Source organism: Lontra canadensis, unplaced genomic scaffold, assembly GCF_010015895.1.
Source record: "Lontra canadensis isolate GAN:19392208 unplaced genomic scaffold, GSC_riverotter_1.0 scaffold17, whole genome shotgun sequence".
Classification (NCBI taxonomy): Eukaryota; Metazoa; Chordata; class Mammalia; order Carnivora; family Mustelidae; genus Lontra; species Lontra canadensis.
The window spans coordinates 312,769-326,392 of NW_022631011.1; the positions used below are offsets into that span (position 1 = coordinate 312,769).

Genomic DNA, 13,624 nt, shown 5'->3' on the forward strand with positions numbered 1-13,624 from the left:
GTCGTGACAGGGATGAGGAGGAGCTGTGACCTCAGAAGGCCATTCTCTCTCTGTCCTTGCTTTCCTCATCTTGAGCACTAAGTATTTAATTGAAATCAGTATTTTCAAGGTCCCAGCAAGTGTACTGCCAATAACATAGGTGGCCCGGCCCACTGACTCTGCTGTGAATCAGAACATAATAATGCGATCCTGGTAGACCAGATGATCGCTAAATTCTTTTTCCAGGACTAACTTATCATGGGCTTTGCAGCTCTACTAACCTTCCCCACTGCTCCCAGGAAAGAAAAGTCATAGTTAGGGCCAGCCGGCTCCTGCCCAGGGCTGAGCTTCTCCCACGCCTGCCCCTGTCTTCTGGCCCCAGAGGCAGAAAGCTGGCCACAAATTCTGACTATTCTGGTCTACACTTTCTGAGGCAGCCCTGCTGGGCCACAGGCTGGGAGTCCCTGGTTGGAAAATCAACCTTTCTCAATCTCAGAATAGCTTGCAAATAAAACCCTACTCCAGATGGCTCCCCAGGCTTCTTTGCCCCTCATGGCCGGATACCTTTGGGAAAGTCGCTTGACTTCCCTGAGCTTCAACTCGTCCTCTCAGTGAGGCAATTATTCTAGCTATGTTGAATCTAACTCATTTGAACCCAGTTTCTCTCATCAGTCCTAGACAATAGTAACTGATGTTGGGCCCTTGGTTCACTTCTGCACAGAGAGGTTAAGTACCTTGCTGAAGGTCACCCAGCAACTTAGTGGTGGGTCCACAGTGACAGCAGGGACTCCTAGAACCCTCCCCACCCCCCCCCCGCATGGCAGCCTCGCTCCTACACCACAACTTGCCTCTGAATGAATAACAACATTCCAGGGTCACTGAAATGGTGTATATTCATCGGCTCATAGCAGGTGCTCAGTAAAAGGAAGCGATTGTCACCTTCTGAGCACTTCTTACACACTTCAGTTAAGTGCTGCTGAAATGTGACTTATTTTGGATGCTCTAATGAAAAGCTTGGGAGAAGCGATGGGTATTTATGTCTGAATATCTGAAACCTTACCTTTTGCACTGTCCATTACTTGAGGGTGGCCCTCCACATCAATACTATTGATTACATGTGATCATGATTTTGAAAAATATCCAGCATATCAGTTCATGGAGAGGGTTAAATAAGGGGCTATACTTAACAACCCAGAGCTGACTTCTCACCGAAGCCTCCACCAGGCCCAGGGAAAGACACAAGTCCCCTGGCCAGTGACCAGCAAGCTTCAGCACTTCCCTGAGAGCCTTGAATGTGTGGAGTCCCAGGACCTGTCCCCCACGACTAAATCGGCACTTAGCTCTTGAGGTACAAATGGTATTGTGCACCCCGCCCCTGCAGTGCTGAGGAACAAAGCCTGAGTTCTAGGCTCAGCACTGCCATTACTCCTCTGGTGGCCTTGGCAAGTTCCCCTCCTGAGACCCCAGTCTCCCCTCCAGCCAAGGTGGCTCTTCAGGTGGTGCGGGGACTAGCAGGGCAGGGCTGGGGGGGTGGCAGCAGTAGTTGCAACTTGTTAGGAATGCAAATCTTCTGCTCTCCCCCACCACCCCACCTCTCAGATCAGAAGCTCTGGGAGTGGGGCCCAGCACGCTGCCCATGGAGCCCTCAAGGCCCTTCTTAGGCAGCCTCGAGTTTGAGACCCGCTGGCCCAGTTGCTTGCTAAGACTGCTTTCCCTTCAGACCCCAAGTCAACGCGATGAAATGTGGGTTGTAGATACCACAAGGGCAGCAAGCTGGCTGGGGAAGGGAACATGGGATGTCACAACAGGGTGCTACGCAGCCTAGGCATGGCTGGTGGGTTGTGGCAGGAACAGGGAGTGGGGACAAGAGGATGGTCTGGTGTGTGGAGACACCTGCCCACTTTACTCCCTCCTCCCTGCCCATCCTGCTTCCCACCCCCATCTCCATCTCCTGGGTGCCCTTCCGCCTTCCTGGGAGCACAGGTGGAAGGGGTGGCTCTGTCCTCCCTGGTCCTCCTCCCCGGATCCCTGCCAGTGTACAGGAAAATGTCCTTTTCTCTCCTGCCCCACCCCTGGGGAACCAGTCCAGAAATGAGAGCCAGTGAGACCTCTAGTGGCCAGGAGACACCAGGAGACCAGGACCAGCTCCCGCTGTCCTGGGGTTCTACAGAGCGTGGTTTAAATCTGGCCACTTTAGGGCGGATGCCTGAGCTCCTCATCTGCTCTGACCTCAAACCCGAGCCCAAAATTACAGGCAGATGCTCCACCCGAGCCACACCTGCAGGGAGGACGTGGGAGACAGGACGAGGAGCTTGTTGGCCTGCCAGGCGTAGTCGGGGAAGGTTCCAGAAGGACCGTGAGATGAGTTCTTGCAGTCCACCTGACCCCACTTCAGCCAGGCTGGAAGGTTCCATTGGCCGGCTTGTGCAGAGCTCAGGCTTTAGGAAGGCAACCCTTGAAGTCAGTTTTCTTTTCAAGATCACCAGGAGGTGTGTTGGATCTAGTCTGATACAAACCCAGATTCTTTCCAACAGCCCTGGACAACAGGAACCGATGTCTAATGCTAAGTTCGGCTCAGTGCAGAGATGTTAAGTAACTTGCCTGCAGACATTCAGCATGTTAGTGGTGGGCCCGCAGCTGGAGCAGGGCCTCCCGAGCCCAGGGGGAGCCCCACCTTCACACATACCCTCCCTCTGAATAACAGATTTTTAAATCCTGAAAAGCTTTGCCCTAGATTAGGCTACATTCTTGTCGCACCTGGCTCTTTTGTAAACCCTGGGATTCTCGGCAGACAAAGAGGAGAGCCCATGACTCAGGGTAAGAAACCACAGTGTGTGGAGACTTGAACAAGGTGTGCTCGGCTTCCGCAGCCTCCCAGATTAGTTCTGAGGACAGACAGATCTCAATAGTCCCCGGGGCCACCATGGGCCCCAGGGGCTCACAGGAACAACAGGAGGGAAGACTGTCACCTGGAGACAATGGGCATGAAATTAAGGTGCAACCCAGTATCAAAGGATGTCCCACCCTGCAGGGACGAAGGACAGACTGCTGACCTGTGGGGAGAAGTGTCCCCAGAAGGCCCATTTCCGGTCTGAGACAGGCCTCTGATGGAGAGGCTCTTGAAGATTCTGAACCTAGGAGTAAAGGGAGTTGGGGGAGTGAAGGAGGCCTTTCCAGACTCAGCTCCCTCTCCAGCCCTCTAATCCCCGTGAGGGACCTTTTTGGAGTGAGGCAGGGGAAGCGAGGAAGTCCCAGCACAGGCCCCCTTTCTGGATCTGGGCACCACAGCAGGGGCGGGCCTTGGCAGGTTCTGGAGGAAGGGGGCAGCCGCGTAGGGGTGGCTCGCCGCGTGGGGCCCGGGGACTGACGCCCGCTCTGCGTTGCAGGCAGGACAAGCTGAAGATCCACATGCGGAAGCACACGGGGGAGCGGCCCTACCTGTGCATCCACTGCAACGCCAAGTTTGTGCACAACTACGACCTCAAGAACCACATGCGCATCCACACGGGCGTGCGGCCCTACCAGTGCGAGTTCTGCTACAAGAGCTTCACGCGCTCCGACCACCTGCACCGCCACATCAAGCGCCAGAGCTGCCGCATGGCCCGGCCCCGGCGCGGCCGCAAGCCCGCCGCCTGGAGGGCCGCCAGCCTGCTCTTCGGGCCCGGAGGCCCGGCGCCCGACAAGGCGGCCTTCGTGATGCCGCCCGCGCTGGGCGAGGTGGGCGGCCACCTGGGCGGGGCGGCCGTGTGCCTCCCGGGCCCCAGCCCCGCCAAGCACTTCCTGGCGGCGCCCAAGGGCGCGCTGAGCCTGCAGGAGCTCGAGCGGCAGTTCGAGGAGACGCAGATGAAGCTGTTCGGGCGCGCGCAGCTGGAGGCGGAGAGGGACGCGGGGGGCCTGCTGGCCTTCGCGCTGGCCGAGAACGTGGCGGCCGCGCGGCCCTACTTCCCGCTGCCTGACCCGTGGGCCGCGGGCCTGGCCGGCCTCCCGGGGCTCGCGGGCCTCAACCACGTGGCCTCCATGTCCGAAGCCAACAACTAGGCTGGTCCTCCTGGACTCCCCCACCCAGTCCCGCGGCCCTGCCCCCTCTCCCGCCAGACTCCCCCCGCGCCGCCCAGTGGGTCTGAACTTCGTCTTTGAAATCACAAAGGAAACAAGAAAAAATATTATCAGCAACAGTGGTACTTTCCAGGCCTCCTGGGGCCTCCTGCCTCCCTTTCGAAGGTGTCTGAGATGGACACCTCTTACCGAAGGGCCTGGAGCCCCGGGGCCTGGCCTCCACCTGTCTCTCACTTTGGCTGTCACCCACAAACTCACAGGGGCCTGTGCCACAGAGGAGGCCACACCCCGGGTGCCCAGGGGCACTTTGGAGTTCTGTGGGGCTAGATGGAGGGAGGGAGTTTGGCCAGAGGCAGACCGGATGGAGCAGGGCTGAGGCCTACCTCAGGCCTACCCTAAGGGCTTGGGGTACATGTCCTCTCCTCCCCACAGTCCTGTGGCAAAGTCTCTACGACCGGCTCTGCTGGGTCATGTTTCTAGTCTCCGGCCATCCTGGGATCCTTATGAGAAATGCCCTGTTGGCGGGCAGGGCTCCTGGAAGCCCGGCCCATTTTTCCCCTCACTGCCCTATAACCTTGGACAGGTCAGTCCTCTCTACCCTGCTACAGAGGAGGGGCTGCTAATTTAGTTTCCCCTCTGGAACCCACCCACCCATCCGCATACACACATCTACACAGCTGTCCCTTACAAAGAATTCTGGAGAAGGTGGGAGATTTGCACTCCTAAAGTCCTACTGAAAACACCTATCCTACCGGATCTCGTTTAATCATGTTCACCTCTGTATTAGCACAGGTGAGAAATGTGGCCACACTAGGCAGGGGTGACAGAGAAGAGCTGCGGTGTGGCTTGTCCACAGGCAGCTCTGGGGAACTCCAGGTACTCCCCACCTCTCCGGGCAGGCAGGCCACTGTGTCAGGGCCCCGGGATGGCTCTTTAAGCATTTACCCCACCTCCACACACCCCATCCAGGGCTGTACAAAGTCTCTTGGTACTCCTGGGGCCAATACAGAAGGGATGGGGGCCCCTTGTAACACCTGGTGGCTGTCCCCCTCTACCCTGATTCCTGGAAACAGACAAAACACCTGGTTACCTGGGGTTTGTGTTTATTGTTCCTTGGGGCTTTGGGATCTCTGAGGATTGCCTTCGGCTGTACTTGTGCACCCTCCACCTCTCCCTCATCCCTCGGGGAGGAAACTGGGGTGTTTGGCTTCCCTCAGGGGCAGGAGGCAAAGTCTTGGCTCCAGTATGGGTTGGAAGGGCTCTGGGCGTTAGGATTGCCCGCATGTTCTCCCCGGTTCCTGAGTTTGTAGCAAGTTCGGAGAAGGAAGACCGCTTTGCTGGCCCAGCGCCTTCCTGTTCTTCTCTCCCATTTCCTGCCCCTGCCCGCCCTCCTTCTCTTGCTGAGTTGGCCTGTGTTTCTCAGCAGCCCCGACAGTGGGAGTGTCATCCGTACGGATTACCCAGGGCTGGTGTCCCCAGTCCAGGAGCTGTGGGCACAAGAGACTTCGGCTCTTCCTATCGCCTTGGCTTCTTTCTGAGCAAACAGAAAAAAACAAAAACAAAAAACAAAAAGGCCAGAGAAGACCACAGACTCTGTCCCCCTCGCAGCTTCCCAGAAGAGAACCCTGACTCCGCACTCCCCCGATGCCATTCCAATCAGAGGGAACAGCTTCGGACACCCTTCCGTCTTCAGATGCCATCGTTCTGGGCAGCCGCCTCTTAGATTCCCACCTCCATTTCTGACACTCGCTTCTGGAACCCATCCGCCAACATCCCCATGTTTCCCCCATCAGCCAAGGGATTGGGGCTGACCCAGACTTTAGAAAACAAGGAAATATGAACAAATTGGAATCCAGTGGTGTTGGGGCTTTTGTTTTTATTTTGTAAAGGTAATGACTTCTTATAAACTCAGTTTTTCAGACGACTTGTTACTTCTTTTTGTTTTCTCTCCGCTGCAGTTTGGAGTCGTACATTGTAAAATATCCAAAGATCTTGAGTACTGTATGATGGAGAAGAACTTGACGCAAATGGGTTGGGGGTGGGGGGCAGGGGTGCTTGCGTTTTGTTTCTTTTCTTTGTTTCTCTTTCCTTTTTTCTTTTTTTTCTTTTCCTTTTCTTTTTTTTTTTTTTTTTTCCTTTGGTGTTTCAATTTCCCTGTCTGTCTGTGGGAAAACTTTGGAATTTTTCCTATTTATAACTTTTTTTTTTATGTGATTGCTTTATGTAAAATGACACAACAGAGTTTGCCTTAGTGATTCAAAGGACAATCTTCCATAACTTTGGTCGCACGCTGCACCCCGCCGAGAAAAACTCTCAGCTAATTTTCTGGCCTATTTATTAAACAGTATTAATTGACTTGATTAAATTATTGAGAGTTGCACTTCTGTGAGAGGTGACCAGCAACAAGTCAATGGCTAGGGGTTCACCGCAAAAAAAGGATCTGATGACCAGGTGTCACAGGGTTACAATGATGTCAAAGACGTCTTTGCAAAAACCACAAACCTTTGAGCCTTCACTAGTCACTTGAAGGACAGTGTCCTGAGGCACAGAAAGCAAGGCTTATTCAGTCTCCTGGTTCAGGTTGACTTCCTCATTCCAGGGCTCATTTTAGGTGTCCGGGGTGGTTCCATGGTGGGGAGGCCGGAGCTTAACTTCCTCAGCGTCTCCTACCTTTCTGGTGTGGGAGGCACTGTGCCATCACAAGCTTTGGGGCATCCGCGAGCCCCAGTGCAACATGTATGTGTGCGTGTGTGTGCACGTGCGCGTGTGCAGGGACAGCCTGTGGTGTGTGAGCCCGCGAAAGTCACAGAGTGCTGACCCTTTTGTCACCGCCAGTCCTCTTAGCTCCCCACCGAGGCATCCATGGCGGCCCCCGCTGGTCTAGCTCTGTCCTTACCCTCTCTCCTTTCCTGGCAATGGAGCTGGACTTCTCTTCCCTTCTCACTGAACCTCTTTCCCAAGCAGGGAACACGAGCTCCTGAAAGAGGTAAGGATTGCCATTGAACGGAGTCAACTCTACTCAGAACCCAGAGCACAGACTCTCTGAGTAAAACTGTTCTTTGAGCTGTGTTTTCTGGGTAACCCAGGGTTTCCCAGAGCCCCTTTTTCTGTTTGCAATCCCCCTTTTTTTCAATTAGCATCTGTTTTATTTTTTTTTTATTTTTATAAACATATAATGTATTTTTATCCCCAGGGGTACAGGTCTGTGAATCGCCAAGTTTACACACTTCACAGCACTCACCATAGCACATACCCTCCCCAGTGTCCATAACCCCACCCCCTCTCCTGACGCCCCTCCCCCCAGCAATGCAATCCCCTTTCTTGCCATGGTCAGCATTCTTTTTTTCTTTTCTTTTTTTTTTTTTTTAAAGATTTTATTTATTTTTCAGAGAGAGAGAGAGAGAGAAAGGGCATAAGCAGGGGGAGCAGCAGGCAGAGGGAGAGGGAAAAGTAGGCTCCCCGCTGAGCAGAGAGCCCAATGCGGAACTCGATCCCAGGACCCTGGGATCCTGACCTGAGCTGAAGGCAAACACTTAACTGACTGAGCCACCCCAAGTGCCCCTTGGTCCGCATTCTTATAAAGCAAACGCAGCATTTCTCCATACAGAGGAAAGAACAAATGTGGGTTTCCAGGCTCCCAGTGTGCCCTCAGGCTACTCACCTTCCCTACTCTGGTCCTCACGTGGCTCTAGTAACAAAAGGGAGCAATTACACCAGAGCATCTCCAAATTTTCCACCCAAATGCCCTTCAGCAGTGGGGGGTCAGTCAATCAAGAAATGGGGACTGAGCTCTTAAAAAAATTGCCTGAAGCATCCCTCCCGTAGTGTAAAATTCTGCAATTGGAGGTTGTGGCTTTGAAATTCACATACCGACATTCTATCACATAATGTATATGCATTTGTCTTAATATAAAAATGTCATTTTGAACTACTTGCCAGTTACATTATTTGTCTTCCGCCCCCTCCCCCCAAAATCTTCTAGTAAAGTCAAAACGTACCCCACCTACCCTGCAGACCATTGAGAGGCCCAAGCTGATGGCTGAGGGCTTTGGGGAGTCAGCACAACCCAGTGCAAGAAATATGAGGCCATGGATTCAAGATTTCACTCAGATCAGGCATCCTGGGCTCACTGGGTCCTCAGTCTGGGAGTCGATATCCACTGAGGGCTATAGGTAAACACGGAGGAGGGGTAGGGCATGGGTCCAATACACCTTGACCCCTGGGGACTCCTAAACTCATGTGGGTAAAATCTCTACTAGTTCTGGCTGGGTGGGTTTTCCATGGAGACTCGCCAGGCATGACCCGCTCCCTCAGACCCCAAGGTGCTAAGGAATTTGGATTGCTAACAGCAAAGGGACCTCCAGGACAGAGAGGAGAGAAAGGTTGGAGAATGAGACCATTGAGGACAAAGAACCATGTGTATGTATCTTAACCCAGAGAGGAAGGCTTAACAGATATATGAAAACAGACCTTGGAATTTCTAAAGCTCTATCAGGTAGAGGGAAGATTTTACCCAAAGTCTGGCCAACTCCAACCAATAAGAGAGATATTCCAGGAGGTAGCTGGATGTCCGAGGAAAGGAAGGTAGCTTCTAACATGTACGGTGGTCCTAAAGAGGAGTGGGGTCCCTTGTGAGGCAGGGAGTTCTCAGTCAGCAGAAGGACAATCCTGGGAAGCCTTTCAATAATGTACATGAGGGTCCTTTACAGAAGGACGTCTGTCCTTTGGGTCCCCTCCATCTGATTCGTGAAAGGATGAATACATATCCTCAGGCGACCGTGGAAGAAGGACTGTGCCAGGGAGAGGGGGTGACAAGTGAAAAAGATGAGATGGGACAAGTTCACAAAACCCAGCTTGGTGGCTCAGGGCCACCTACCCTCTCCCCCCCCCCCCCCCCTGTCCTGTGACCTGCAGCAACTTGGGGCCAGAGAAACAGGACTCTGTGTCGAAGAGGCCCTGACTTATTTTGAGACCCTGATTATGTGACAGAGGAGTAATGAACCAACGGGAATGAAGAGGGTCTCTCACCTTAGGCTTTTCTCTGCCCCCATAGCCTACCTTTACAGGACAAAAGTCTCCATTTGTAGGGCTGCAGAGGCCCAGGCCATGTCCTGGCGGACCTTTTCCGGGACCCCATGCCTCCTGTCCTGGGATCTTGCCAGCTCTTCCTCCCTGAGGGCCTTCTGAGCTTACCGCAGAGTGGACGGGCGGGTATTTCCAGAAACACGCCCAATTGCGTGTTCCCCTGTGTGAACTTTCCCTTCTGAAAGCCACATGAAGTTAGGGCTTTGTGAGGGAAAGAGAAAGAACAGGGCCTCATGGCCACAGTCTCCCTCATGGGAAAAATCTGTCACTCTTCAGGAGTAGAGGCCTACAAAGTCAGAGGCCCCTCCAGGGACCTGAGGTAAATTCTAGAATCGAAGATGTTTACATCCAGTGGCCTACTCCCCAACACGCCACCCCCCATGTCACCCTCCCCCCTTCTCCTGGTGCCCCTTTCTACCCCTGCCCTTCTGAACTGCCCTTGGAATGTGGCCACTCTGTCTTTCCTGGCCTCCCCTCTGGTTACACCCAGATAGGAGCCACCAAAGGGGAACATGACTCACAGGCTCCCTCTCCCGGCCTCCGCAGACCCCTGGTCCTCGTTCAGGGTGGAGAGGAAGGCCCCAGAGCGAAGCCACACCATGCCTCAAGCAGCCAACAAGGGTGGCTGATTTGAACGGACAGCCTGAAAATCACCCTAGCAGGCAGTTACCTGTCTGTCTGGACCTCCCCCCGTCCCACCTCTCCCCTACTCTGCCAAGGGGTGCAGGAGTGAAGGCGGATGCAGGAAGCCAGCAAACAGCCTCTTTCCCTCCTTGCAGCTCTGAAGCACTGAAAACTGAGTCAAACATGCATTTCCAGCAATTGATGGGGAGAGGATTCCCTGGGGAGGCTTTGCTCATTTTTCCCTCCTTACCACATCCTGGGCAGAGGCTGTTGTGACCTTGAGGAACGGAGCCCACAGGGCTTACACCCAAAACTCCGGGCCCTGAAATGGACTGACAAATAAGGACAAAACATCTCAAATCTGGACAATCCTGGGAAGCCTGGAAACTGATGACTCGATCTGTAGCCAGACATGTACCCGCGTGCACACACACACACACACACACACACACAGGCTCATCAGACAAATGATACACAGGTTGATGTCATCCCTCCTCGTAACAATAGGAGATATGGCAGCGCGTAGATGAGACCCAGCACGGCCGCTTTCCCCACAAGCCTCCCTGCCGGAATATTCATAATGCACTCTCTCATCTTTATCCTCGTGATTTCTCTGTTTAACCATGAACTTTGACCCTGACAACACACTCAAAAGAATAAACAAAGAGGTTTCTGGAAGAAGGAAGGAAGACGGTGAATCAGACCCTTTCCCGTGTTCCTCTAGAAATTAATACATTAAGTGCAAACCCTCTGAGTAACATGAAGGGCTTTGTGTTTTCTCAGAGGACTCCTAACATCCATTGCTCAACTGTGTTTTAACCTGAGAGGCACATATCCTCATCCCTATCTGTATCAGCTGAGATTCGTAGTCGAACAGCAGAGCCCACCCAGGCAGCTTAAGTAGAAAAGGCATTTATTAAAGGAAATGAGTCTCTTGCAGAATCTCCCCCAGCGCCAAGGTGTCAGGCATGCAGAGTCCCCAAGATCAGTTGTGCAGGTTGTGCACTGCACAACACCGCCACTTTTGAAGAGGCACTATTCACACACTAGAGAGATCTGTGTATTTGTTGTAACAGACACTAGATTTGTATATCACAGCCAGTTTCCAGCAGATGGCAGTAAAGTGTACAGAAGGGGTGCCACGGTCAAATTTGCACCCAGCCCATGGCCTGGGGAAGCCAGGAACAACTCTGAGCCACCCAGTGTCACACTGCTCAGGGAAAGTTGAGTTCTGCAGCTGCTAGGCAGAGACCCCACGAATCCCCCTGCTGATGCTGGTCCCAAGACATGGGAACTCCCCACTGTGGCCCACTCTCCACCACCATCCTCCCAGAAAAAACAGATCCCACACACCTGTGCTTCCTCACCTTGCTCTCTGGTATGGGTGCATCTGATGGCTAGAGGTCAAGGCCTCGTTGCAGGCTGTCCGGGGAAAGTCAGCCTCTGGTTTCCACCTTGAGAAGAAAGGATTCGTGATGCGAATTCTCCAAACAGGAAAATAGTTTCAATAATGTGGTGTGGCCCCCAAACAGATCACATACCCGAGCAGTGTTCTGCAGATGGGGGATGGGCTTGAAGCCCAAAGTGGCCATGCGGTGAGGATGGGGCGGCAGGCACGCAAGCTCTGGCCAAGCCAGAGCTAGAGCCCAGACGTGCTGACTCCCGGCCACGGTGCCACGCCATCCCCACGATGAGCGAAGGGCCACCCAGAACAGAAGTCAGTTTGGACAAAGCGCTGGCTGGTCTCCTCCTGATGCCTCTGTGCCCAGCAGCTCTGGTAAGTCCTCATTCAGAGCTTCCCCAGCCCCGGGCCTGTGGGACACACGAGTCGGCCATCCCAGATAGCACGCTTCGCCAGCCCGGGTCCTCTTTGTCCCCACTCTTCCTTCCTAGGGGGACCTAGAACTTGACCCCACATTCCTCTGCCGGTGCTGACATTCAGCCCTGTGCTCAGCCTCCCTTCTCAAAATGGGCTTTTCTAATTTAATAGGCATGGTAGAGCCTGAGTGTGAGTTTTAATAAAATGGCTTTTTATTTTGCCATTTCAACATCATTCCATGGGAATGGCATTCTGAAATGCAGAAATACATTTTCATTTCCTAATGGCTGGGATTTCCCCACATAGGTGGGCCTTTGTGGGGTGGGGGAGGGATAGCTGTTGCGGGGAGGAGGGGGGTGGCCTAGTAAGAAAGAACGGGGCAAAAAATGTCCCACTCTCGGGCATATAGGGGCTCAACGACCTGGCTTCCTCCTCCAGACAGAGCCGCTAGTGGCTGCAGAGGATCTCGAAGTCTCCCTCCCTGTCTGCACTCAGCCCAGCCTCAGCTCTGGGGGTGCGGGTGCTCTGACCCGGAGCTTCTGTCTGCACTGGAGTCCCCATGTCACTGAGCACCCTGGCTCGGCGCAGCAGAGTACGAGGTGACATGGACCCAGAGGGCTCTCACGGGGCTGGAGGAGGCTCAGTCAACATCGGCTTCCTGTCATCTTTCCTCTCTGCTCCCTCAGTAACATTTACAATGATTGTGCTTCCTTACGTTCTTTACCGTTTTCCTTTCGTTTTGCTTTTCTTCCTCCAGTGGGAAAGGAAGAGGCGAAGAGGAGAGGGGGAGAGGAAGGGAAGGAGGGAGGGAGGGGTCAGCACACATGACTTACCCCCATGATTATCTGAGTTGTTGTTTTGGATAATCTGATGATGGGGCATCATCCATGGCCAGGTCCCGTGGGCAAGCTGCAAGAAGCAAATGACAAGGATGTCCTCTTTTCAAATTCAAATGTGGAGCTGGTAATTTTCTCAGGGTTTGCCTGGCATGTGACATTGCTGGAGGATAACCAGGGAGGCCATTCAGCGGCAGCACCTTGATGACATGTGGCCAGGCCTCCTCTCCAGATGGTGCCCAGTGACAGCCCAACCTCCCCTGCCACCGGCCCCGTCGGGCACAACAGGACCCTCTCTGGGGCTGACAGCGGCCGCCACACCCATGCCGGGTAGGGAGGCCAGCAGAGGCTGCCGGGCCTGTCCGACATGCCAGGAAAGGAGTCATGAGTTCAGAATTGGAGCCGAAAAGTGGGGTTTGAGAAGTTGAGAATGGTTGTCAGTACAGCCCTTTGGACTGGCAACCAGGCCCCGGCCCTGGGCTCCCCATGAGCCTAGCATGTAAGGAGCCTGAGCCCTTTCCGGACGGCGCATGCTCAGAAGGCCTGGGACCCCTCAACTCAACGCCTCAACAGCTTCAAGCCTGTTTCCAGGGCCGGAGCAGACCTTCCCCAGTACTTTCTGAGGGCAGATTACCGCAGGAGGTTCCCCCCAACCCCGCCCACAAACTGAAGGATGACCAGAGGTGGCTGTTGGGGAGGAGGGACAGAACTTAGACCAGTAGATTGCAGTGTTCAAAGAGGGACCTCTCGGCGCTGGGGATGGAGAAGCAGGGAGAGGTGGGCGTGACTATGGGCTGAAAGACCGGCTTTGCCCCACCGGAACCTCAAGGAACCGGAGGACTAGTGAATCCAGCTTTCTAGATCTTTCTGAAGGTATGCTCTTCAAGATAGGAGACTAGAACACAGTTTAATTAATAATTTGTTACCTTGATTTATATGTTCAGACATATGACATGGGGACCTCTACTCGTCTCCTCACCCAGGCCCTGCGATTGCTGGGGGAAGACCAAGGAAAGCCATCATGGTCTATGAGGAAAGGGCATGGGTGGGGGAGGCTGTTTGCACTGACTTTCCATGGAGTCACCTGCATTTGATGGAGGGCACCAGACGCAGTAGCGTGCCAGCAAGAAGGGGCTCCTTGTCCCCCCACCCCTGCTCCTCACCCCACTTTGCTGGGCCTTCCTTCCCGGACTTCACATTCTGAGAAGATCCTGTATGTTTTCTG

At 53.9% G+C, this 13,624-nt stretch overlaps 1 protein-coding gene across 3 annotated transcripts in view; it reads left to right on the forward strand.

Moving 5' to 3' along the window:
- The window catches only part of ZBTB7C (zinc finger and BTB domain containing 7C), a 269,704-nt gene extending 263,745 nt beyond the window's left edge, over positions 1 to 5,959 (forward strand). For all 3 annotated transcript variants that reach the window (XM_032859451.1, XM_032859450.1, XM_032859452.1), the window contains one exon: positions 3,366 to 5,959. In XM_032859451.1, coding sequence (XP_032715342.1) covers positions 3,366 to 4,017 — 652 coding nt within the window. In that variant the 3' untranslated portion in view covers positions 4,018 to 5,959. The remainder of the gene's footprint in view (positions 1 to 3,365) is intronic.
- Positions 5,960 to 13,624: the final 7,665 nt, after the last annotated feature.